The sequence below is a fragment of the Rhinolophus sinicus genome, chromosome 5 (genome assembly GCF_057876585.1).
Source record: "Rhinolophus sinicus isolate RSI-liver-muscle chromosome 5, RSI-T2T, whole genome shotgun sequence".
NCBI classification, from domain to species: Eukaryota; Metazoa; Chordata; class Mammalia; order Chiroptera; family Rhinolophidae; genus Rhinolophus; species Rhinolophus sinicus.
This window is the reverse complement of record NC_142505.1, coordinates 53864727-53892580: the sequence shown is the minus strand read 5'-3', so window position 1 is coordinate 53892580 and position 27854 is coordinate 53864727. Positions and strand designations below refer to the sequence as shown.

Genomic DNA, 27854 nt, shown 5'->3' with positions numbered 1-27854 from the left:
ATACATATTTTTATTCTCATTTGTGAATTTGTGAATAACACAGTTTTGGTACTCTCATGTGTTTGCAGATGATATGCCTCATTTTTTCGATTAGAGATGACAGAAAGTCCTTTAGTTGCATTGGGAAGTGATTCTCATGATTTATTATGTGTTGTCAATCCTGTAACACATATTCTGGTTGTGATTAGCCTTTAAAAGCATCAGAAACATTGTACAGGGTCATAAACATGCTCTGCCATGCTCAGATATTTTTCTTAGAAAGTTAAATTTTGTAAGGTCTGACGATTAGGTTTGCAAACTCACGCTAGAAAAGTGCTACATACCTCATTGCTGAGTATCACTATAGTCACCTTTGAAGTACTCCCCTTGGGAAGCTATGCACTGAAGCCAGAACCTAGTCCACCCTTCAAAGCAATTTTGAAACTTTTTCTGGAATGGCCATCAGAGATGTCATCGTATTACCCTTGATGTCCTGATTGTCATCAAAATGTCTTCCTTTCAATATATCCTTTATCTTTGGGTAAAGAAAGAAGCCATTGGGGGCCGGATCAGGTGAGTGGGGAGGGTGTTCCAACACAGTTATTTGTTTCCTAGCTGAAAACTCCCTCAGAGACAGTGCCATGTGAGCTGGTGCATTGTCATGATACGAGAGCCATGAATTGTTGGCGAAAAGTTCAGGTTGTCTAACTTTTACACGCAGCCTTTTCAGCACTTCCAAATAGTAAACTTGGTTAACTGTCCAGTTGGTACAAATTCACAATGAATAATCCCTCCGATATAAAAAAACGTTAGCAACAACATTGCAACAAGTTCATGAACTTAATTGTCAGATATCATACAATTATCTTTATCTAATATGCTATTAGGATAACATTATAGTCCTCAGCTTAGGAAAAGAGGAATAGACCACCAAACACTTCCGGTTTCCTTTAGTTATATCTTTCTAATGTGATTCCTCTAAACTGTGGATTGCCACTCTAAGACTTATGGACCAAACCTGGCTGGCCTCTTCCTTTTGTAAATAAAGGTTTACTGGAATATAGCCACACCCACTAGTGTTTGTATTGTCTAAGGTTGCTTGGGTATATGGCCCATGAAACCTAAAATATTTACATCTGGCTCTTTGCAGCAAGTATGCTAGCCTGCTTTAAATCCATTAGGAACCTGTTTATATTTTCAGGTAGCCATGGGATACTCCATCGCACTCAGAAGTTACTTACAGTTACCCCAGGACCCTTGCCTTACAAGGTGCCCCAGGTTTCCACTGCGCTGGGTCTCCTCTCTGCTTCTGTGACCCTCTGTGCTTAATCGGTGCCTCCCACAAAACTGCCGTTGTCTGTTTCAGTGTCTGTCTCCTGTACTGGAAGGAAAGGAGCAACTTCATACTCCCCTCTGCTATTCAGCGCACCTACCATGTTTCCCCGAAAATAAAACCAGGTCTTATATTAAGGTTTCCTCTAAAAGACGCATTAGGGCTTATGTTCAGGGGATGTCCTCCTGAAAAATCATTCTAGGGCTTATTTTCCGGTGAGGTCTTATTTTCGGGGAAACACGGTAGCACAACGTCGACACTTGACAGATACTCGCTGTTCATTGAATGAACAAATGAAATACATCTCGTAACCACAGTCTATAAAGCAGCATTTTTCTATATATAGTTTATTTGAGACTCTGAATACGTTAGAAACCACTTCTTTCTGTTAGAAAATTGTTTTTGAAAAGGATTTTACCTTCATAATTGTATTTCCTTTGGGCTCATATGAAAATTAGTTTACATTACAAATGAATTTACATTTCTCCAGCTCTCATCCAGCATTAGTTCTAACTATGCTAGATATTAAGGATAAACCTCTTTAAATTAAAACCAACAAACAGAAAAAACAAAAACTTGTAGACTATTCCAATCTTGTATAGATAAATGAAAAGTAAATGAATGTTGTCTCCATTTTATCAGGGTCTTAGCACTCAGAGGTGGCAGATAGGAGGGTCTGGTTTGTGATTTATTCAATCATTCCGGCAACATTCATTAAGTGTCTCTGGTATTAGAGGTGGTGGTGCAATAGCAGTAAACAGGACAAAGTTTTCACACTTACGGAGTTCACAGTCTCATCCGAGTAGGTAGTAATGAACCAAGAAATCTACCAGCTGGTAGCAAAGGCTACGGAAAGAATCAAATGGGATGATACAAGAGTGAGTAAGCACATAGCCATTTAAACCACCTGGCAGTTAAATGTTCCTTTAAGAGAGTGGCATCGGAATTAGAACCTGCATAATAAGAGCGAGCACGTGAAGATCATGGGGAACTGAATTCCAGGCAGAACAAACAGCCAGGAAAAAGGCTCCGGCTCTGGGAAGGAGCTTAGTGTGTTTGGGAAACAGAAAGAAAGCAAACATGGAATGCATGTAGGATGCACGAGAGAGGTGGGAAAAAAAGAGGTAGGTCGGCATCGGTCAGGATGTGGCCTGTGGGGAGGTTAGGCATAGGCTCTTTTCTGCTTTGGCTTTAAAGGACCCGAAGGAAAATGTTTGATCTTGACTTGTTGATGCCCAGTTAGTGCCTAGAATGGCTTGGGGAGTGTGTTTGGATAGTGAATCTGCTGCTGGTCAGGTCATCTGCTCACACAGCACGCAGAGCTCCACAGACCACCCCCTGACCCCCGCCCTGTGAAACTCCAGACCCTTCTATCTCCCTGCAGAGGTGTGTGGAGCCTACCTGTGTACCTGTGGAGCCACTTGCAGGTTGAGGTGCCTGTTTGGCACTCCTCTGGGTCCCAACAAAACAAAGACAATCATCACCCACATAAATATCTGCCCAAATAATCACCCTTGAAAGTTATCTCTGTTTTGTCTTATTTGCATAGAAACACATGTGTGAATGTGTGTGTGTGTGTGTGTGTGTGTGTGTGTGTGTGTGTGATGTAGATAAGATGACTTCTTAACAAAGGGTTGAGTCACAGAGTGAATCTATCAGGGCAATGTTGCCTAAATTGGCTGGTGAAAAATCGTCACCTAAATGAGAATGTGTTTAGGCTGTTCAACTGTTTTGTGCCATGTTGTATTACTATCATTAATGTTTAATAAAGTAATAAATGTATGTGATGTATCACTCTGAGGTTGTATATACTACACAGTATAAAACATCTGACAGATTTAGACATTTTGATTTGATTTCATAAACATTTTGAATCATTAAACGTTGGGTCAAGCCAAACCTTAGCATCAGATAAGCAAAAAGGACAGGTGATATAATAAGATGCTTTTATGGCATTAAAAAAGTTTTTTTCAGACGTCATTGATATTACTAAAGTTACATTAGATATAAAGATTGTCAGATTTGTCCACCAGTTTTCACAGTAAGCGATTGTTTAAATAAAATGTTCCTTCCCCACCCAGTTGCTGTATGTAGACATAGCCTACTACAGCAATTATGGATATTGTTGGAAGCTTGAAAAGTTGTCACCTTGCTGTGGTTTGGTGAAGTCAGGGCCTATGGGAGGGTGTAAATTAAAGCAGGGAAGAAGAAGATGGGGAAAGGTCTCTTTTAACAAAGGAAAGCAACTCAGTGGGAGTAGAGACTGGCAATCTGCTAAAAAGAAATGAAAGGAAATTCTTCATTTCTAAACGGTTCATTGACCCATGATAATAAAGCAGCCCTGCCAAAGAAGGATAATTATCTTTTTAAGTATCAGATGCCCTGTGGGGTGAAGTCCTCCCTTCTCCTCTCTTGAAAAATGAACTCAGATTAAACAAATGCTCCTTTTCCTACTTTACTGTTGACATGAATTTCCTGATTATGAGCAAAATTAATCAGTTTTCCCTCTTTCTTTTTTCCCCTTTCTGTTATGGAAATCAGGCCTGCCCAGCTGAGCTCAGTGCATTCCCCCTTGGGCCCTGAGTCCTACCAATAGTAAGATGGGCTCACATCTTGATATTCTGGTGAGACTAGCAATTGTAGAATTGTGGTTTTATTGTGACCCTTAGCTGCTTAGCTCCAGGCAGAAGCATGTTCTCTTAAAACAACAAGAAAAAAGGAAAAAAGAAAGAGACAGAAAAGACCATTAGGATGCTTTTTTATCCTGCTAGTATCTAAAAAAGAAAACAAAAAAAATTAATGGATCTTGTGTGTATACATATGTAGAATACAAAAAAGAACTGAAGTGTTATTGATGACATAACATTAAATATTAATTTGCTACCAACAAACGCTCACATTTATATACCTTTTTTCTCTAGATCTTGTTGTTTGTTCAGACTAATAATGTAAATATGTTGACTTGTCTAACTTACAGAATGCATTAAGATCGTTTTGTTTGCAAAAGCAAACAACCCTTTTCTTAAATTAATGATTTACCTTCAACTGCATTCTTGAATTCTTAATGATCAGTTTGAGGAAAGTTTGTCATAAATTGTTTAACCACATGGCACATCTCTTGGTTATAGATGAAGTTCACTGTACGTTTTCAGAATGTCTACACTCCTTTTAACAATAAAATAAATGAAACTACAATTGCATTTTCATTACATATTTCTCTAAACAATTTTTGAAATTTTAATTTTAATCACAATGTTCTATGTAGAGAAACAAGCTGGATATTCCAGTTGCTTTTTCAGCCCAGTGCCTCTGGCTTTTTCAGAAGACACAGCCTTACAAAAGAGGTCAGGAAATAATGGTCTGGAATAGATCTTGCCTTTTGCCATAATTTTCTCAGCCAGCACCTGAGTCTCTCTGAACACGAATGTCCCTTTCTCTTAACAGAATTTCTTCAGTGCACCACAGCTTTTCCTTAAAAATAAAAAACAACCCATTAACCATGTTTGTAAGCTTTCTTTGAACTCCTTGGAGTTCCGTGGTTGGTAAGTATTTGTTCCTTTATTTTTTTCAGTCTTTGAGAGTTCAGGCCCTGGGCCAGGGGGATTCAATACTGTGGGCACAAACTTCTTGATAAAAATACCCAAAGCAAGCCGAGTGTCCCTTAACAGACCTCACTGCAGATGTCCTCGTGTGTCCCCTTCGGCCAGTGGAGCGCTTCCGAGATCTGAATCCCGATGAAGTGGCTGATTTGTTTCAGGCAACACAGAGAGTTGGGTCGGTGGTGGAGAAGCACTTCCAGGGGACTTCTCTTACCTTTGCCATGCAGGTGAGCGTACAGATGCTTGGAAATGATGTTTTCTTTCTCTTCAAATCCTAGCATTGAACTTTCTTCCTTTTTTAACCTATCGTTGCACTGGGAAGGCAGCTGTGGTTATTTGTGTCTTACATAGTAGCCGAAAAATCTGTTACTAATCCAGTACGTCCTACTGTCCATTGGTCACGAGGTAGATTGTGGAATATCAGCTGAGACAATGTCTGCAGCATTGTTTACAAAACAAGTGGGAGTAATGGACAAGAAATGTAATAGACAGTACAACGTTCTAGATCTTTTACTAGAACTAGGGCTGAACAAGTCATTTTCCTTCTGTGGTAACTATATTTTAAGCACCGCATGGGCTTAGGCCGGCTGTACTTCCAGGGATGTAGCGATGTGCATGTTAGATGAGGGCTTGTCCACAGAGGGCAAACCTTTTCTCTATCTGTAAATCAAGCCTCTGATTCATCATGGAATGGTCAGAAGGTGGATTGATTGACTGTTTGGTGTGTCCTGGTTCCTAGTAAAGAAACGAGACGCCCAATCACTGGAGACCTTTAGGCAGAAGTTGAGTCAGCACTTGGGAATGTGGGAGGAGGCTGTTCATGGTATCCCCAGCTACAGGAACTGAGTCAATCATTAGCGTGTACCATGAGCCGTCAGGTGCCCCATGAAAAGAGCTGGGGGTATCAAAATACATTATAGTCCTTTGTGGCCTTGAAAATTGGTGACTCTGCAATAACCCTTTGGAAAGGGATGGATTATCCCATAATATGAGACCTTGTACTCAGTGTTTTAGTTAAACTGAATTTTTAACATCCTTCCTCTATCCTCCTCAGCTCTTTACCAAAGGGAACAGCTGAAAAAAGCCACTGTTTTGAGGTCTTAAAGACTCTGACTAAAAATCCTCATCTGCTTCTCAAAAAAAAAAAAAACAAAGGAAAACAAGACAATTTTTTATTGGCCACTATGTCTGTGTTAATAGTATCTAAACTCCCCTGTGAAATCCAGTGTGTGTGTGTGCGTGTGTGTGTGTGTGTGTGTGTTGTATGTCACACCCTATGAGTCACTTTCAAACAAGTAGATAAGTTGGGGGTGGCGGGGGTTATCAAGCTTATGCTGCAAATCATGTTTCCAGAGAGACCAAATGAAGGCAAATGGGTGAAGACATCTGTCACTGTTTAATGAAATACTAGAAGAAAATTCACATTTATAGAAAATGGCTAGTGCTGGTTATCTAACATGATTCACTAGAAAATTAATTCCATAAATATAGGAACTGCCTTGTGCTTTAGGTACTTATATATATGGAGTGTTTTCAAACTTCTTTGAACTTTAACCCACAGTAAGATATGTATTTATTTCACAATCATGTATGCCCCCGCATACACATACATAGATATAGGAAACCAACATTTCACAAAACAATGTTTACTTGTTCTATGTACTCTAGTAGTTTTTGTCCTATTATCTGATTTCTTTGGGTTTAGTGCTGATCACAACCCAATAAGTTAACTTCTTGACCCACTAAAAGGGCTGGGTCTCCAAGTTTGAAAACCACTGATTGTATAGATCTGTTTAATCCTGGCCCACAGTGGAGCCAGAATTCTTACCTCATTAGTCAAGATCATAGAGGTGGAAAGACTTACCCAAATTTGCAAAGTTCTAATTCAATTTTGGAATTTCTGGTGGTAGAGACATTGCTTTTTGTGTTATCTCAAAATCAGCTAAGCCCTTGCTTTGACTTTGTATCGTGTCTGGTGACTGGGCGAATTTGCTGCTTTTCAACTAAGCAAATTGTTTAGTTGGGCTTCAGAGAGATGAGAGAAGGAACCAGAATGAGAAAAGGGCCCAGGTGAAATGAATGCTTCCATCTTTTTCCCCAAAAGTCAGCACAGCCGGAGAGGGCACACTAGGGGAGCTAGTCCCATATGAGATAACCCATATTCTTAATGAATTATGTTTGTAGCAGATTTCCTGAGTAGAGTTTTAAAGTAGTCAGACATTAATTAAACTGCAACTGATATAAAGAAAACCAAAAGGTGTGATACTTTACCTCCTTGAACATTTTCAGCTCTCCTCTAATGCAATTAAAACCATGGCCGAGAGCAAAGAGCATGAAAAGTAGCAAAGGGGTTGGCTCGCTGGATAATTTATATCATTTTTATAGATAACTTCTCACTTACTCTCAGGAGAAAATGGAGAACTGTCTGGCCCCACACATTTGACATGAATGGTTCCCATGTGAATACTATAAATTAACACAGAATGAAATTGGATCTAAATTATTAACAGGCAATATTTCTGAATAAGCAGGAGATACCAACTGTCTGGTCTCACCTCTGTGTTTTTTTGTTTGTTTGTTTGTTTTCCCCCTACTCTAGGATGGCCCTGAAGCCGGACAGACTGTGAAGGTGAGTGCTTATTATGTGCATGCCAATTAATAAAGGGCAATTACAAGAACTAATACAAAATCACACGGAGTCATTTGCTGCACATGCTGTTCCGTTGTGTTATCTTCGAGGTCAGAGAGACCCTCGGCGTTAGAAACATAAATCCTGACATTATAGACTATGCCAAGCAATATGTTTCCCATTAGTTTACAAGACATTTACCTTCTGTAATAAAATTATTATTGGGCAAATGCTAACACAGAAACTAAATCAAAGAGTCCTAAACCAGAATGTGAAGTCCGAGGACTTCCTATGAAGGAGTATCTAGGAAACAGCACATGCCAGGTGTGGGTTGCTGGGTCCCACTGTAAGCTGGGCATCTTTGACACGCCTCCAGCTCTACACATGCTGCGTTTGCCTCTTGCTTCCTGCATGAAGGGCTCCTGGATGGAGCCCAGGTTCTCCCATCACTCCTTGCCCCGTCCCGTGTTTCTCTCTGTTCTCCGTCTTTACCCACATATACCTCCTTTTCCTCCTTTCATACTTAATACCAAATTCTAACCTAATGGAATCAGTGGAGCTCCAAGATGAGTTTTTAAGTGTGCTAGAAGAGTAAAGGAGGATTTTTTAAAGATAGTCCTTGCTTCCCTAGTATAATAAAATAAAAGACTAAAATCCTGGCAGATTCTGAAGCTGCATGTCAACCCCGTTTACACAAATGCAAATTCCTAGGCAGTTGGGTCCTATGCCTAAATCATAGAAAAAGTTATTATTGTTATTATTTTTTCTGATGCTAGAAATCAGAAGCAAATCAAGCTGGGATGCTAATATTATACTTTGTGAAATAAAGTTGTATGGTTCTAATCCTGTCTGTGAGTGGGTAAGGTAATGCTTGGCATCAAACAATGTCAAATAAACATAGTTCTCTTTTGATCTTACTTTGCATATGGCTTTAATGTTTTGCTTAGCTACCTTGGGACTTTTAAAATAGAATCTGTAGGAAGTACTTTTGAGGAGCAAATGTCCTGTAGGGACTGTTACCACATTCCTTATGATCAAAAAGAGAGCTAGCCTTGTGGTTGTTCCAGACATAGGATGTGATAGGGCAGAGGGCACTCACAGCTTTACTCCACCCCCATGCCAAGCTGCTAAATATGCAGACGCTAAGAGTATAATAATAGGAGTAGCTTCTTTTTGAAATTGTTTCTTGAGAAGCAAAACACAAATGTTTAAATCTGGTTACTAGTTTTTTAAAAACTCAATATTCAAATGTAAATTCCAATAACACCAGATTAATGGGATGCATTATGCAATATCCGTCTGATGGAATTCCTTCAGGCCTTGAAAGTAAGGCTGTGGAGGCACAGCTAGTACCTTGGGAGAATGCACAAACCAAATCAAGGGTAATGCACAGATTGATAATATGCACACAGTAAACCTATCCAATATTTATATGAATATATAGATTATAGGATCTCAAAATTTCATTTCAGAATTCTGAAGGGGATGTTAAAATTGTTTCCTATACAAGCAGGCTTTGAATAGAGACAGGAAGTAGATGAGTGGTTGCCAGGGGCTGGAGAGAGAAGCGACTGGAAAGTAATTGCCGATGGGTGAGGGTTTCTTTGTTTTCTTAGTGGGGTGATGAAAATGTGGAATTAAAAGTGGTGGTGGTTGCGCAACTTTTTGACTATTCTGAAAACTACTGAATTGTACATTTTAAAATGGTGAATTTTATGGTATTTGGAGTATTTCTCAATTTTAAAAAAATAAAACATAAATTTTTTTATAAAGCACTAAGTCTACCAGGGCTGAACACCACAGCTGTAGACGCTCTGACTTCAATAGTGACTACTTTTTTTATATTCTTTTTATTTTTTTCAGGACTTTTATTGGGGAACAATGTGTACTTCCAGGACTTTTTTTTCCAAGTCAAGTTGTTGTCCTTTCAATCTTAGTTGTGGAGGGTGCTGTTCAGCTTCAAGTTGTCCTTTCAGTCTCAGTTGTGGGGGGCGCAGCTCAGCTCCAGGTCCAGTTGCCGTTGTTTGTTGCAGGGGCACAGCCCACCATCCCTTGCGGGACTCGAGGAATTGAACTGGCAACCTTGTGGTTGAGAGCCCACTGGCCCATGTGGGAATCGAACCGTTAGCCTTCGGAGTTAGGAGCATGGAGCTCCAACTGCCTGAGCCACCGGGCTGGCCAATAGTAACTACTTTTTTGATGTCCCAGTTTTCTGGCTGAAATTTCTAATGGTTTTGTTATTTTCAGTGGTGAGGATGGAGTAATTCTTAGCATATAGTATGTATATATGAATTATGGAATATGGTTATTATTATCACCACCATTATTTAGCTTAAGTTGATTTTTTTTACGTTCAACTTTTTTTTTTTTTACATTAGTAGATTATATTGTTTTTGACTTCTTTCATTTGTTTCCTATCACAGAGTTTCCCCTATACAAGTTAGCAGGTCCATCTCAAATTCTTTGTGGGATATAAAATGGCTAAAAGAAAATAACCATATACATACATATAAAACCCTCAATGGATGGCAGAGTTTTGAAAACCGTCCTTTCAGACCAAGTCTTCATAACGAAAGTTGCCTAATCTATGTTTTTCCAAGTGTGATTCTTATACTACATATGTGAAAATTGATTTTGGTGTTAGCATAAAAAAAAAAAAAAAGTTGATTCTCAGTTTTTATTTTACATCTACTGATTTAGAATCTTTGTGGTTGGTTGGGGCTTGGGGATCTTTACTGTTAATAAGCACACCCCGTGATTTTTTTTTTTTTTTTTCAGACTGTAGGTATTTACCAGCTTTGCTATTTTATGGTGATAACATAGTAGGTGGTGATGGCCACCTAAACTTGACCCAGGGAAGCCAGTCTTGTAGTCTCCAGCCCCTCCAGGGAGCAAAGCAGCATCTTCAATAGTCAGCTGCCCGATTCTGAAAACCACACTTCAAGACTGAACATTTCATATTTTGAAATCCACATGGTTGCACATTTCCAGGCAGCATTTGATAGCCTGCCATGGAAAGTGCAATGACCGTTCCCTTCATCTCTGTCTCTGTCTTGGAATTGCTTGTGAGGCCAGTTCTAAACCACTTTTGTCTCCTGCTGGGTGGTAATAGCAATCAGCACAGTAATGATCTCTTCCCCTGAAGCAACTGTTGTTGTTAGTAACAATGCACCACTGCGTTCTACTCGGGAACATGGTGCCGCTTCAGGATTTTTTGTTTCAGGGGCTTGAAAGTCCGCTTTGCAGAGAAACAAGGGTGGCCTGGTTTACTAAGTCATTTGTAGCAGGGAAGGGAAACACTGAAGCAAATAAAGTGACTTCTTATTTCTCAGGGATTATTAACTCTCCTTTCAAGTTTAAAAATCAGAGAACGCTACTATCTACCAGGTGATGATTGCAATGATTTGGATGCACTGCAGGGATGAGAAGCAATCTTTCTTCTGGTCAGCCATGTATCCCCGTAGGCAAATACGTATCTCCATATGCATGTGTAGCCATGGATTGCTGTATTTATCCCCCTTCCCTGACAACCCCGCAGCATCTGAAGCAGCCCTCCTAAACTCCTCACTTCTTATCCTGTTTGATTTCCTTCAAGGCATTCTTCACTGACTTTTATTTGTGTGTGTTTGTTTTTGTTCCCTTACCGGTGTTGCCTTTTTAGTCCCTCCAGAAAGTGAGCTTCAGGAGGACCTGCCATTTGTTTACTTTGGCTCTCTGGAGTGGTGTGGGGAGGAAAATGAGGATGACAGTGGTACTTCACTTGCTAAAACAAATCTCTGCTCCTGAGTTTCTAACTTCAGTCGACATGAAGTAGCAGATGATACGTACTTGTATTCTAAGTGTGCAGCCATGGGTCTGGGTTTCCTGGAATTTCTTTAAAAATCTCTCATATTCTAGGTCCCACTGACAAAGACCAACATTTCCACTATTGAAGTACCAAAATCATACTCCAAAATGTGATTCCAACTGGCCAACTCATTAAGGCAATGTTCAGCCCTTTAAAAAGGGTGCTGCCGTTTTTAGTAAGTTTAACGGGAGCTATCTTTTGGAGCAATTACAATGTGCATCTTTGGGTGGGCAGATGTTGCAAGTACGTATATTAAAGAGAAAGGTTTGTGGCAGGCTGGTAATCTAGAATCTCATAAGAGCTATTTATAAAATATGATGGCTTACACTCTTCTCTGCTTATGGTGCTTGAACCCTCTACTGAGATATTTAATTTTATAGTATTAATGCAGTGGGAAGTGTTTCTTAATAACTGTTGAGATGATAGCAGTTACTTTTCAGATTGCTTAGGGAAGAACAAGAAACGGGATTCTTTAAAGGAGTGTGATTTTAAAATAAAACAAATGAACAAACTCATTCACTGAGGCGTTTCTGTGGTCCTAGAATAGATTTTCCATATGCAGATTTGGTAATCTTTTTTAATTCATGTACATAGAGGACATTTGAGCGCTTCATAAAGTCCAGTAGTTAATATACTTTGGCATCCGTGAGAGGTTCCATGGGAATGATAGCTGTATGAAATGACTAACTGTGTGACTTTGGGCCATCTTCTTAACCTCTCTGAACATCTGTTTCCACATTTCTCAAGTGGTGGAAACCCTATCTATTTTACTGAGTGATGGTGAAGAGAAACCCACGTGAATAGATAGCCCAGCCTACCAAATACTGTCTGTCACTAGGTCTTTATGCATGTTTCTTCATCTTACCCTCAGTTTTCTCATCTGTAAAGTAGGCGAAGGCTGGGTTGTAGAGACTATACCTGGCATTGAGATTGTCTGTGGCCCTGATGAGTTCACTTAATTATACACTGAATTCTCTCACTAGTAATTACTGCCTTTCAGCTTAAATTTTTGAGAAAACTTTCTTCTGATCATATGAATTGTGCTATTTGAACATGTAGTTTGAATTTGTTATAAAAGTGACCACTTGAACATTCAGAAATCTGTCTTATTAATTGGGGGGGGGGGAATCTATACCCTGATATTTTTAGCCTCTGCAGTTACCCTCAGGTGGAAATGCGTAGGTCACAGTTGCTAGCCGATGCTGTGCTTCTCAGTCACCTGAATGAAATAGGTTTTCACAGAATAGAAGTCAGCCTGCCTCTTATGCCGATTCAGTAGCTCTGGTGTGGGAGCCAGGACTCTGCATTTCAAGAGACACCGTAAGTGATTCCCCTGCACAATTCACTCCAGTGCAAAGCCACTCACCAAAGAAATGACAAGAAGAAAGCTGCTTGTTTTCAAGCCAAGTGAATTCTTAAAATGTGGAGTGCACAGAAAGGAGAAACTGACATCTTAAGAGTAAAAATGATTTTACTTGACTGTTTTTTATTAATTTCATCTAGAAAAATTTCAGGAGAGCAGTAATTTGCCAGAAAACTTTCATCCTTTAATTAAAGCCATGACGAAAAGTGCCTTGCCTATGTTTATACCTAATGCATATATTTATGGAGGAAGAATTAGTATCTTCGGGATGAAGGAGCTTTTATCTTGTGGAATTGCCTTACAATTTGCATCTCTGCTCTCAGAATGAATCCAGTTTGCCTGAATGGTAAACCTAAAGCAATTTCAGTACCAAGGGAATGGGTTTGTGTGTGCATGTGGAAATGGACGCCTCCAAGCCCACCCTTTCCCCCTGCCGCATGTCTCTGATTCTCCCTGCCTCCTTTCCGGATCATTTGGTGTCAAAACCCCTAGTCCCTGGAAAGCCAGGGGAAGGGAACATCAGCCTGTATGGCTCCTGGGGGAAACTTCCTCTCGTCTACTAAACCCTTAAGCCCTCTTCTAAGTGGGTTTCAAGTCATTGCATTCTTCCATTTCTAATTGGTTAATTCCGATTTGCATGGTACCATTTGGGTCAAAGCATTGAAAGAAAAATTAACCAAGTCCCCTGGTATTCTCCTGTTCCTATTTAGTTATTTCCCTGTTCTTTCAAACTCACAGGCAGCTTAGGTGGGTGAGATTGGGGGATGCTGGACATGACGTGAGTGTAAAGGGGAAATGTCATCAGGAGTAAAACATGCTGATGAAGAGAGAGGACTGTGGAGGCAGATGGCCTGGTTTTAATCCCAGATACATTGCCTACCAGTTATATGACCCAGCAAAACTCAACCTGTCATAGCCCCAGCATCCACTTAAAGATTTATAAAACCAGGGTCTTGGTGGTATCCTCCCTCACAGGGATGTTGTGAAAACCAAAGGGATTGATGCATGTAAAGGCCTTTAAAACAGCACTGGGCACATAGGAATGTCTCAATAATGTTTGCTATCCGTTTTATAATTTTTACTTAATCCTTACATCACTCAAAATTGAGCATAATATTTTACACGTGTGGAAGCCAAGGTTTATAGAGGTAAAGTGACTTATCAAAAAGACACACAACTGGCAGATGGTGGAGGTGGGATTCAAACCCAGGACTGTCCAAAAGCCCAACTCTCCAGTATGTCATGTGTCCAGCTGTTCCTACAAACACTTTGCACCCAGAAAGCAGCCAGAAATCTTCAAGGAGAGGCTTTTTTAAATATGTTGTCACCCTGAAAACAAATTAATCTGCTTTGTTTTGCTCTGCTGGGAATAATATTGACTTCCATCTGAAAACACTCAAAAGACTCTCTTGGTTTAATTTATTATGCAGGTGAAGGTTAACTAACCTAAATGCTGCTTTATTGCTGTATGTCAGTTTATAGCAGAATTATATGTTTTAGATGTTTAGTTTTTTATTAGTGCTATAAACAAATTCCTTTAGTAATTAGAGGCTGTGATGTACAGCAAAGTGGATATTTGGCTGATCACTTAATTTTGAGATCTGTAACACAAAATAGCAAGTACTGCAGATATACTCTTAATGTCAATGTTTTATAGGTTTCAGTACCCTGTCTTTTACATGTGATACTCAGAGTTTGGGGGTTTTATTTCATCACTGTGAAATCAAATATCGTGTGAAAGTCAAGTGCTTTATAGACCCTAAAATGCTACACAGATGTACGTTGTTGTTCAGAATCACCCTCTTACCTCAGTTGATGCAGTAGGGGCGGTTACTCACTGGTGTCATTTTGCGATGGGAGACTAGGTGTTCAGTAAATAATCCCTGAAGGAATTTCTCTCACTATTTTGCTCTGTATGTTTGGGCCTGAGAAATATTGTGTAACATTCCACATAACTAGCTCGCTGTTGGTTCAGAGTTTTCAACCTGTGACATCTATATAATTGGTTTGTCTAAAATGTCAATTCTGTAAAAGAAAAAATAAAAGGGGAGAAAAGGTAAAATAAACTCAGCCCAATTAATCATGCAATTCTACAGTTTTGGTTAAATTCCAGGGGTGCCAAAAAAATGTATGCAAGTGAACACTTTGGTCAACGTTGCTCAAGCAGTAATTCTCTGTAATCAGAATTGTCTGGATGCTGATGGTAACCACTTTGAGCACCTCTTGAAATTGCAGAGGTCAAACGTGACTTGTATTCATCTTTGTTATTGGTATATGTTACTACAATTTTAATACAGTTTTCCTTTCCTAAAATGTGTATACATTTTTTTTTTTTTTTGGCACATTATGTATAAGTGCTCGATTAGGGCTGAGTATATGATCTGTCTGTTACAGACCACACAGACACCTTAAATACAGAATGTTGGGTGAACGGCCGTAAAATAATGTGTGCTTTGGTTGAAATAGGACATTTCAGCTGAAACAGATTCAGATGATGCTACAACAGTGGAAACGACAAAAATGATGGTTTGAAATCCTTCTAGACTCATTCAACATAAAGATAATATTATCAAATTCTAGTAATGAAAACCATTCTTCCCCGGTAGTTTATTCTTTTAAATAAGCTTTTCTTGTTCCTGATGTTACATGAAAATGTAGCATGAAGTTGTTTAGGATGTTGACCTTGCCTAAAGTGGTTTAGAAGAATAAACAACATTGAGTGAACAAAGTAAACTCACCAAGTATTCTTTTACTTTGTGGTGAAATCCATTTATCCTAATGTTCACATTCAAATCTCCCACCCTAGGGTCTATATATCACTACCTAGTCCCTGAAAAAACATTTTCTTATCGTGCTTTCTATATTGGTGCCCGGAGAAAAAAACCATCAGGGCCTTTTATTTGTGTTTCAATTCATCTGCTGGTTGTCAATGGTATAAATTCCCAGATGTAATCAGGTTCTAGCAGTATAATTTTGAGGAAACTGTTCAGCCATGAAGGAATAAATGTGATTCAAGCTCGGCTCTGCCATCACATGACCAGAGGTGAAACTCACTCTTGAGGAAGGAACTCAGAGCCCAGGAGGACTCAGAGAATCCCAGAGGGGCGAGGGACTTGAAAATCATGTAGTATAGTCACCGATTGTGCAAATGATCTCCCTCTGGAGCCTTCAAATCGGTCTTTCGTCTTCCTGTTTACCTGGAAACCCAGTACACAGTGGACCTGCTTCCGGCTCTGAACAGGCCTGATCCCCGATTAATGATGCGAATTTCCTCTCTGCTAAAGGTATCCTGTTCCTGCATCCCAGGAAATGAGTATCCTGCCTGCTCGGGTCTTACTATCTAGCATTCAATCTTTGTTCTTCCAGTGCCTACTGTGTACCAGGTATTGTCACAGGCCCTGTCAGACCAAGAAGAATGAGTTCCCGTCTTTAAGGAAAGCCTTTGAAATAAGCGCTATAATAGAGGAAGACTGAAGAGGCTGTAGAAGTTGTGTAGTTCATAGTAATTCCTTCTATTCATATCAGTGTTTACTGAGTACCTACTATGTGTCAGGGGCTGCAGGGCACTGGGGTACAGTTGAAGGGGAGGCAGACAAGGAACAGTCTCAGCTCATTGTCTAAGTATCTTCCTTTACACACAAATGAACAAATAAAATGATGGCAGCTTTTGAGTAGTGTTAGGAAGACTGTGAAAGGGGAAAATAGGGTGTGGGGGTAGAGTAGGGGTGGTGTAGCTGCTTTAGGAAGGGTGCTCAGGAAAGGCCCACTGAAGAGGTGACCTGTAAACTGAGACTTGGGGGATGATGAGGATTCAGCCAGGTGAGGAGCTGGGACAGAAAGAGCATTGTGTTCCGGGTGGAGGAAACAGCAGTGGAGAGAGCTTGGCACATTCTAGGAGATTACGGAAGACCAGGTGGCAGGAATTTGGGTGGAGGGCGAGGTGGTGGACAATAAGTTGGAAGAGGTGGACAGGAGAGCAGTTACACGAGGCCTTGCACACCACTGCAAGGGGTTCTAATTCTACTTTAAATGTGTTTGGTGTTTGTAGTGTAGTCTATGGGCAGATGATATTTCACGTGTGCCTAAAATGGTGAGTCACCTTCATTGATTTAAATTTTAATTTTCTAAGCCCACTTTCTAGAATTTGAATGACTTTGTATCATATCTATTATGGGCACTGTGATTGTCTCCGCAGCATACTTTTGTGCACTCCTCCATTATTTAGCAGCCAGGAAGTTAGGATGTGTTTGAATCTATCTCTAGGTCCAGGTGTGAACCTTGTTTGTTCTAATTCAGTGATTGGCAAGCTTTCATAAAAAGGCTAGATAGTAAACATTTTAGGCTTTGAGGGCCAGGTGGTCCCTGTCGCAATTATACAACTGCCTTTCCAGCAGGAAAACAGCCATAGAAAAACATGTAAATGAAGTTGCACAAACGTGCGTAGCTGTATTCCAATAAAACTTTATTTGTAAAAGCATGCTGTGGGCTGGATTTGACCCAGGGGCTATCGTTTAACTTATCCCCTGTTTTACCCCCCCCCCCCCCCAAGCCACTTCTCTCTGCCACAGTAATAATTTGAGGGAATCCTGACCTAAGCCACTTAGCGTGCGGGAGTCCCTCAGTTTTAGGGACGGTTGTTCCCAGCATCATGGAGAACTTGTAGCCATTGGTTGTGGGAAGGTAAGCTTTCTCTAATACTGCCTGTGAACAAGAGAGCAGTGACCCTGACAGCTGCTAGCAGCCACTTGAGGATTCTTAAGGCAACCTCCCTTAGAAGGAAACAGATGCTAAGGCTGGAATGGCAGAGATTAGAAAGAAGTTGGATCCTTGGTGACAGTATTGGGTTGCTGAATTTACCAGTCCTGAAACCTGCACTACCTTTGGACTGTCAGGTTATGTGATCCAGTAAAGTCCCCTATTGTTTAAGCCAGGCAGAGGTGAATTTTCTGCTGCTTCCAATGGAAAACATCCCCAACTAGGTAATCTCCTGTGAAATATTCAGTTCTTATTACTTCTTAATATGCCTAACTGGCAGTTTGAATAAACAATTTCTAAAGTGCTTCTGTGTATCTGCGATACTCATCACATGCCAATAGGTATATTTGAGTGAAAGTCTGTGAATCGATGGCCCTGGAAGAGCTTAATTTCCAATAGGCTCCCTTTGGTGCATGACCACAAGGTAATTCCATTAACTTTAACGATGGTGGTGCTGTAAAGAAGGGGCCCTGTTAATCTAGTCTTCCCCTTCTTTTTAGCATTAAATCTTCTCCTCCAGCTAATTCTTCAGGGGAAGATATGTGCGCTGATGCCATTCATTTCTTGGCCTTTATTAATATATGCAAGACTCTCTCTCTCTCCGGGAGGGAGTGCTAAGGGAGTACATTAAAGATAAATCCACTGCCCCATTTCTTGACTGAGAAAACCCCAGAGTCAGGGACATCAATGGATTGTCATTGATTGTTGTAAGATCCAATAAAAGCATAAATATGGCTACAAACAATTACTGTGACCACAGTAGCAAATTATCAAGTCTGTAACTTGCTTTGGAGTCTGGCCTTAGAGACTGAAATAAAGTGCCAGAGGGAGGAAAGCTGTATTTTAGGAATGTGGCAAACAGGGCTAGGATTGAGAAATGTATGACTTAATTTACTTTGCAATCTAATTGCGAATAACTATTGGATTTCAAAAAGTGAACTTTGATGAGGTTTAGGTATCAGAAATAAACTGGAAATATGGGTCAGTCTATACTTTTCTGAGAAAGTCTGTTGGGATGGGAAGAGGAAAGAATTCATTGCAAGGAATGACTTTCCTAGGTGACCTTCTAGCTTGCCTTCTGTATTCTTATTTCCTGTGTTCAAATAATTGGGTTTTACTTGAGACTAGCTGGCTCTTCCCAGAGAGTTGCTTTTTACTTTCCCCACCAAGTGTCAATTTTCCCCCATTAGAAATAAATCAATTCAAAATGAAATTACCCTGAGCATTCATTTTTCACCATCGAGTAAATGAACACGAGGTCCTCCCTTTTCAATTCAGGCTTAATGAAATCCTTTGCTTACATGGAAGTAGTGTAGAAATATTGTCTTTTCGAGGCTTTTCCTCCTTGGTGGACTACTGGGCAATATTTGCTGTGTAACATGTATATTGGCATGTTTATAGGTTCCTGTGCACATTTCTAAAGCTCTAAGCTGAAGTGAGACTGCCTGGTTTAAATTTCTAACCCAAGCAGGTTGGACAAAAGCTGCCTGTGGCATCATCTCATCCATTAGCCATTATAGTAGTTCATCTGAAGCTTGGCCTCAGCTGCACTCGGGTGACAAGCACACCGGTGGCTAGGTTTTCAGGAATGAATTGACGCATCTTTCAGCTCACGTCAGGAAAATAGAAAAGCAATTTGCACAAAGATGAAGGAGATTTCACAGCGATCTGTGCAGAACTGGCTAACAGATTTCTACAGGCAGCGAAAGCTTGAAAACCCAGCTGAGAAATGATAAATTACTGCTAACTGTCCTGATTATCCCTTGGCACTGTGTTGAAATCTGACTAAATTTTGCTGAAACTTACAAATAGGAAAGAAGTTTAAGGTTTAATAACTTATCCATAATAGAAATGCTGAGAGAGAGAGAGAGAGAGAGAGAGAGCTATAGAAGAAGGGCTCATATTGATCACTCAACAGTTTCCTGAGCAAGAGATAGGGGTAGGGTGCAGGAAATGTGTTCAATAAATTATCATTTTAATTGCAAACCTAATTGATTATACTCAGCATGCTCATTAGGTTAAAGAAGACTATGAGTCAAATCCCAAGGTCATTACATTAATAGACATGCTAAGCGTGTAATTTGTGATAATTTGATTTGTGAACATCCCATTCTTCTCTGTAAACAGCATAACCAACATAGTAGCTTTAAAAGGTCACACACTGACTAAATTTGCTTGTTTCTTTGTGTTGTAGTACCATAATCTTGTAGTAACCCAACTTCCATGTTTTATAGTCTTAGATTTGTATTATCCAGTGTATAATTCCCTGTAAAAATTTTCCAGTGATGGCTAGCTTACGTTTTTACCAACTCTCTTATTCCTCTTTTTTTTTTTTTTTTTCTGATAACTCAAGTTAGTCAAGTTTGTTTTTTCTCTTTCGTCCCCGCCCCCTTTTTTCTCCCTGTGAACCAGCGGTCACAAGAATGGAGTCTTTGTTCTTCAGTCTCTCTCTCTCTGGAATCTGGGAAGTCTGGATTAATTCTTTACTTCCCTCCTTCCTAGAAACTTTGTATGAGTTGGGAGAAGTGTGCCGTTCTCACCGCAAGGACTCATCAGTGTCTTTAACTGTGTACACAGCATGGTTTCTATTCCTTCCCCAAACTTTTTCCCATCTGGGTATTTTCTGTTTGTTGACCCTTCCATTTTAAACATGTTGCTTAGAATCACATGGAGGCATCCAGATGGCTTAGGAGCAAGTGCTTTACTGTAGTTTTTTGGAACATAGCAGGTTCTCAGTAAATGTTTCTTGAACGTGAGGTGGTTTCCTCCAGGACAGAGCCGCAGGTCTGAATGTCTTTGCTACAGATGAAGAGTGTAGAAAATGAAACGTAAGTTTAGGAAGAGCTTGTTGACAGGCACTGTTGGAAGGTAGAATTTGTCGGCTCCTCAGTGGTATTTTAAGACCATCAAATCTAGTAGGTGATAAGGTGTCCTGTGATGTCACTAGGTCATTGATAGTACTGCTTTTTTATCTCACTTTGGACAAATGCTAGTATTAATGGAATGAATTCTGAGCGAGTATTCTTAAGCGGAGATCTATGGGGTTTTTCCACACCTAGAATGTTTGCAGAGACTGACTATCCTCATGTCTAATACCCACCAAGTTTTCATGCTAATCATTTCCCTTCTAGCAGGCAGGTGTCCCAAAGGCACCCTTTGGACTCAGGTAATAATTAAAAGCATAGTTTAATGAGAAGCAGCTAACTCATTAAACTCTGAGGGTTGGCAGGATCATAGAATATTTCAAGTCTGAAAGCTATGGACTTTTTCTGTAGAAAAATTCAGGTACACCTAAATCTTGCATGTAATTTCGAGGGTCTCCTGGTCCCCTGATGCTTGTTCATGGCCTGCTTGACTGAACTTTCCTGATTTGTTGTCTTCCACCTCAGCATGGAGGGACAAGTAGTCTTACTAGCTAAACTGAGGCAGGACACAAAGAGTCACGTGCCCCCCCACACACACACAGACACAATTGGAGAGATTTTACTGTGTAAAATGTCTCCCTCACTCATCAGAATCCTTTGCTCTGATGATTCAGTCTGACTCTACCTACTGTCAGCTGCAAGGCTTTAGGCAAGTGGTTTAACTCTCTCTGCCTTTGTCTTCCTGTCCAAGAATACTCCCTCCTGCATAGCATTTTGTGAGTATTCCGTGAGAACACTAACGGGAAACTTTCTACACAGTGCTTGGCAAACTGTATTTTTATTCACCAGTTATTTATTGAGACCCTACTGCCTGCCAGCTTCCATTCTGGCTTCTGTGATGACAGCAGTGAACATGGCAGATGCAGTCCCTGCCCTCAAAGAGAGCATCGTCTCACTCACTCCATCATCATCACCCCACCAGTTTTACCATCACCCCTGCATAAAGAAAGGCTCATTAGAGAGTCAGAAGGAAGCCCTGGAGAGGAGTGAAAGTGAATTTCATCTTACTTTCAGTCCCCTCCATCACCCTGTTAATGGCCCCAGAAATCTTATTAATGGTAAGCACGTTGGTTTCCAAGCAACCCAAGCAAGTGAGTCAAATGGCACTGAATGTGCAGAGCTCATTCTTCATGTTGAAAACACTGAGGTCTACCAGGTGGCCCTGAGGGGCGGGGGAGAGGACTGGATACTCCCTCCAGACATATAGGTTGTTTGCAAAGCAGGCGCCCAAGACAGGCATTGTTGGCTCCAGTACGGAACATTATGTTATAATCTTGCATCATGGATCCCTAACACAATGAACAACAGCATAATTGAAAAACTGTTTCCCCCATCACCCATCCAAGATAGAATATTATTCTGATGTTACATTTCATAACAGAAAGTGGGGATTTTCTTAACCTCTGAAGACAAGGTGTGGCTTTCCACCAGGCTCATGATTGACAGGCATTCATTCCAATCAGCTGTTAAACTTTACTTCCCTCAAGAAGCTAAGTTAGAATTAAGGAACGTAAGAGTGAATTAGGAGTTTGGGTTTGAGAATTTAAAAGTTTAGACTTAAGAGAGTTAAATCTCAAGTTAAAGTTAAGAGAACTTGGACATTCAGCTTGAATTGAGTTTGAATTACATTTTACATTTGAGGAGGTTTTGTTCTTTTTTTTCCCCCCTTTGGTCATGTCACCACTAGATTTCCCTCGCAGCTTCCTGTTGCTGTAGCTGATTTTTGTTATCCTGGGCATGAGTGCCAGAGGAAGAGTTGATAGAGCTGGGAACCTTCAGAGCTCAGACATACGTGGGTCCTCACGGGTGGGAAGTTTGCCAAGTGAGGCGTTGACAGCTGCACGCTGCCTCCTGAACCTCTTGCTGCAATCCCACCTCTGCCTCCTGCGACTGACCCTTGAGAACCTTGTTCGTGCAAACACTCCACTATCTACTGTGCTGTGGAGGCTTCCAGACCTTAACACAAACAGGTTTGGTGTCAAAGTAACTTATTGTGTAGACAAGTGCAAGGGAGGATGGGAAAATGGTGTTTTGTGTTACCAGGCAATGCCATGCCTCTGAAGGTGGCTTTTTGTAACCAGTTTGGCCTCCAGGTTTGGTTCCAGTCGGCTTTATGGAAAGACTCTTGTGGCTGTCGTTTGACTTTTAAATGGAGACAGGCATTGAGGTATGAATCCCTCCATGGGTTCGTGTTGGACTTGTTACTGGTTTGAGGCACCTTCCTTAACCTGTTCTTTTGGAGGTGTTGTGTTGCCGTTGCTGCTAGAAGAATTTGTTTCTCTTGTCAGGTGAGGCATGGGATTTTTTCCTTTCCTTTTTAAAGAGAAGAAATGCGTTCTTTGCTCAAAATGGTGCCAGTAGAACTTCTTTTGTGATGATGTGCTAACACAATTCTAGTTGATTCTCTGACAATGGATTGTCTGTATTACTGAGAGAAGTTTATGTGTGTTTAATAAAGGAATTGACAGTTACCTAATCTTTCAATGACTGTAATGAGCATCAATTTGTATGAATAATAATACTTTAGATTTATTTATTAATTTACAGTTTATAAAGTATTTCACATCACATGCTTTAAATTATTTGTGTAGGGAAGACTAGCACAGAGGGTAAGGCTTTGGAACCAGAATGCCACGTTTCAAATTCTGGCTGTATATCCTTACTAGTTGTGTGACCTAGGGCAAGTTGTTTAACATCTCTGAGCTTCAGTTACTCATCTGTAAAAAAGAAGTCATGATAGTGCCTGGCTTCTTAGAGTTGCTATGAGGATTATAAGAGTTAAGGGCAATTTAGGACTTTTATTAGTCCCTAGCATGTGGTATGCGTCAATAAATGTTAGTTATTATCATTCAATTATTAATGCTATCAATTTTGTTATTAATATGTCCCCAGCATCGTATGAAGTAGGTATGTCACCAGGAATTTTATCTTTGTTTAAAAGGTAAGGTGGCTGAGGCTCAGAGAAAAAAATGACTTGCTCAAGAGATAGAATCCAGTCAGCCACACAGCTGAACAGAAAATCAGACCTATGACATCTCATTTATCTGGAAAATGTTTGCGGGATCCAGCTGACCCTGCTCACACAGCCTGATTTCTGTAGCCCCAGCTTCATCAGAACGTGGCTAATAAGCTCAGCTCCCAGCAACAGCCTTCAAACCAATACATTTCATCGTCTGTGGTGGAGGAAAATGGAAGCTGGAGGTTTTCTTTACAGAGAAGACCCTCCTGGGCAGAGTTTTCTAAACTGGGAAGATTTAGAGAACCCTTTTACCAATTGGTATCTGAGGTTTCATAAACTCCCCCATTGTTGAGCTGAATAAACACCTCTCAAATTAAAAGTGCATTCCATGGTCATTTTGATATTATTTTAGAATATTCATACCACTGTTTTAATATAGTAGTTCACACATAATCAATTTTATCTTTTAAAACATTCTCGAGGAGCATATGATGTACACTAGCAAACATTATTGATGACCTTCTTTGTAGGGTGTTGTTCTAAGCTATAGATTGAGAAGCTTTATGAGACTCAGTACCTCTCTTCCGCATGTTTGCAATTCTATAGGAAGGACAGGAAACATACATAATCAAAAACAGGAGGCAGCGTGTCATAAGGATCAAACAGTGAGTTCAAGGTGAAAAGTAAACACTGTGGATCCAGGAGGCTAAGGAAGTTCCCTGGATGGAAGAGAACTGTCTCTCTTAGTGAAGCCGTTCTACCAGAAAAAGGGAGAATGATTAGTTGGCTGTGTGAAACATTAGTGGCAGGAAACACCAGTAGGATTAAGCAGGTTTGTTTGCTCTGAGTTTTTAGCAAGTTATCATTTTATTGAGAACTCATACCTCTTATGGGTAGAATCACTGGACCCAGTCTTTGAAGAAAAGTGCCATCAGCTTGAATCAAGTTGGTCATAATGTGGTACAGTCATCATCATTGCATCCAGAATCATTTTCAGTCCTATTGTTGTATTTGGGGCCTTGGTCTTTATTATTTATTATTTAAATTTAAATGTAAAATTTATTTTTCAATTGCAATTGACATACACTATTTTGTTAGCTCCAAGTATACAGAAGAGTGATTAGACATGTATACACCTTAGGAAGTGATCACCTGGGTGGGTCTAGCACCCACCTGACACCACACAGAGTTATGATAATATTATTGACTTTATTGCGGACACTTGCAAAGTCGTGGTGGTGAATTTCACATGTTCTTTCCGTCCGGTGATTAAGCGGCATGTCAGTGTCTGTTTCACAGATAACATCAGTTTCCAGTGCCCTCCTTCTGCTGTACTGCTCACAAAGCATTGTGAAAGCTTTTGGACAATAGGAAATAATAGGGAGGCTCAAAGCAGCATATTCTGTGTAAAAACTCTAATCAGTGTTTGGTAAATCTTAGGTTACGCTGCGTTCCAGGATGGATACTAGTTTTTCGCCTTATTTTATTTATTTATTTTTCTATCATTGGCTGTTTGATCCAGTCTCTGAAAATAATGGCTTTGCAGCACTTTTCCTAAAAATCCTGACTGGTGTTGTTACACACTTACAGAGATGCACTAGGAGGAAAATAATTTGATTTTAGTGGAGACAATCTCTGTTGATCCAATTGAAATATTCTACAAATTGATTTTAACATTAGTATATCTTAAATTAAAACTAGCATCCATTATCCCCTTGGAAGCTTAAATATAAAAAGCGATTTTTAAGTGTACAACAGCAGGAAAACAGAATATCAGTCACTCAGGGCAGATGTATGTCTTATATTTGTGGGATGTTGATGACAGGCCAGATCTCACTTGTTTAGCTTCAAAGTAACGATGTGTAGAAATACGAGAACAGTACTAGTTTCTCGAGGGGAGTGGCAGGGAAAACAGCAGTGAGCTCTGGACTTCATGCTCTGTATTCCTATCCCAGAGTGGCTAGTCCTAAGCCCTTAAACATATCTTTCATTGTTCTTTTCTTCTGCTCCCTTTTTCTTCCTTTCCATTTTTTCCCTTTCCCTCATCTCCTTTTCCCTGCATACGTTAGGACTTCTTCAGTTGCCAATAACAGAAAACCCAAAATGGCGAAAGTGAAGGGAAGATTTGAGTACTATAGACACAGAGTCTAAGTGAAGTTCCTTACTCAGGTATGGATTGATCCAGGGGCTTAATGCTCTAAGGACCCATTGCCTTTCTCTCTCTGTGTGTGTGTGCTCCTCTTTTTCTGCATTGTATATAAAGTGAAGGGACAGACATTAGCCTGGGTACGGACATGGAAGTGGTGAATTGAGCATCTTGGCTGACACACGTGTTTACGAAAAGAACAGCACGAGGTGAGTGCCTTCTGAGCACGTTTGCGGTCTATTCATAAACACTCAAGAGCCAGGTCTGTTGCCTCGATTGAATTCAGAAAGCAGTCAGGACCCACTGAAGGAATGAGGAGGAGACAGATGAAAAGAACGATACTTCCTGGAGAATAACAAAATAGCCATGAGAACAACAAGATATCTGCCTGAAATTATAAGAGCCAGGGAGAGGCAAATGAATTTATAAGAAAGTGATAAATATGGGTTACATGCAAGATCCCATTAGCTAAAAGATTTGGGTAGAACCCAGTAGAAACTAGATTTCCAACATTGATATTATAGGCCAGTCAGGTCCAACACAGAGTAAAAGTACTGGGTGAAACATCTTTCTACCTGAAGAGGCCTTAGTATTTTTCTAAATACCAAAATATCAATTAGAGTGTGTGTAGTATAGGGTTTTGCCCTAGAAGTTTAAATTCAGAAAGGCCATGATTTTCTGTTTGCAAAATCAGGCAATGCTGTGAAATCTCATTCATCCATTCACTGAGTATTTACTAAGCACTGCTGAGTAACACCAACTATCACACACAGCCTGGTGATTTGTATACGTTGCTAAAGAAAACAGATCTGGCCCCTAACCTCATGGAGCTGATAGTCGGGCAAAGTCTGCCATCCCCCAGATTTACCTAATGTAGTTCATCTTGATTCTTAAGGTTTGAACACATAGAAGAGTTATTTTTCAACCTCAAACTCGTTCTCTCAACGCTACTATAAGTTTAATTTTTTTTCATAAAAAAATTGTTTCCTGGAATCTTTTGTTCTTGATTTATGGAAAAAGCTCTATAAGACTATCTTCAAAATGACTTCATTAGCCAGCAGTCTAGCTGCTGTTCTAGTAGGCTGATTGATCACTTAAGTGTCATTTGTTAAACCACTTTGGTCAATAAAAACCCTCTCACTGTTTTCCCCAAGTGGCCACTGCGCCCCGTAACACAACCTAGTTCTTTGCATATGTTCCTCTCTCTGTTCTGGCTGTTGTGGATTATTATTAATTATGTCTTCACAGAGTATTAGCCAAGAGTTATCACAATGCGATAACGGGAAAGGTTCACAAAGATAAAATGCTCTAATTAGGGAGCAAAGTTGAGGAGTAAGCACTTTTGAAAGTGGATTGAGATTCAGTGGGAGCTGGTTCCCCTCATATGCTTGCATATAATTTGAAATGCTGACTGCTTGCTTAATATGGAACAATATACTTTCTCTAAATGTATTTTAAGATTTCACATCTATTCATTTAATAGCTGATTTAAATGAACTAGTAACTGATGAAAATCCACAGGAAATAGAATTAGAAGTCATTTTGACTAAACCAACCAAGGGACTTGACACGGCAAGAATTCAGGCCATCTTTGTGTCTCTCATAACGCCAAGTAGTTCCCTGCGAGCACACAGACGGAGAGCTCATTTGGACAATTTTGATTGTTTCTTTTTGGATTGCAAAGATGACACTTGTTCATTATAGGTATTTTGGAAAATACAGACAAATACAAAGCAGGAAATTGAATCCAGACACCATTAAATTTATATTTTGTCTGATGTCTATTTTAAAACAACCACAAAAAGAAGCCTTCGTAAAATATGAGGGCTTCTTATTATATCCCACTAAAGGTTAAAAACAATAGCCTAAAAACACAGCTTTGCTGAGGTTATCCTACCCATCCATTTTCTGATCCTTCTTCATTGTCCTTGAGATAAACAAGTTCTCCATCCAGGGAAAACCTGGCCGATGGAAAGAAACCTTCTGTTGTCTGTCTCTCTGTCTTTATCTCTGGTGTTTGTGGAGAGGAGCGTGTAATTTTGATACAGTGGTATCTGGGCAATTGAACACAATTTGTTAAAAATAAAGCCATGTGAAAATTAAGAGAGGGAGAAAGGTGAGGATGGCAGGTGGTAAGCTCCATCTTCCCTGAGAGTGACGCCCTAGAAGACCCCAGTCTCAGTGCAGATGGAATTCTTGTTGAACCATCATAGTAATATAGTGAGGTCTCACTCTCTTCCTTTTATTTAGCTACAGATTGTGGAGTATTTTATATATATATATATATATATATATATATATATATATATATATATATATT

At 40.0% G+C, this 27854-nt stretch overlaps 1 protein-coding gene across 9 annotated transcripts in view; it reads left to right on the top strand.

Annotated features, from left to right (window-relative positions):
* FHIT (fragile histidine triad diadenosine triphosphatase) overlaps positions 1-27854 on the top strand; it is a 1364996-nt gene that overhangs the window by 1108371 nt on the left and 228771 nt on the right. For 7 of the 9 annotated variants that reach the window (XM_019728377.3, XM_074313199.2, XM_019728375.3 and 4 more), the window contains 2 exons: positions 4993-5138; positions 7511-7540. In XM_019728377.3, the coding sequence (XP_019583936.2) occupies positions 4993-5138; positions 7511-7540 (176 nt within the window). Of the gene's footprint in view, positions 1-2278; positions 2437-4980; positions 5139-7510; positions 7541-27854 lie in introns of those variants that run through there. The other 2 variants (XM_074313198.2, XM_074313200.2) reach the window with 2 other exon arrangements.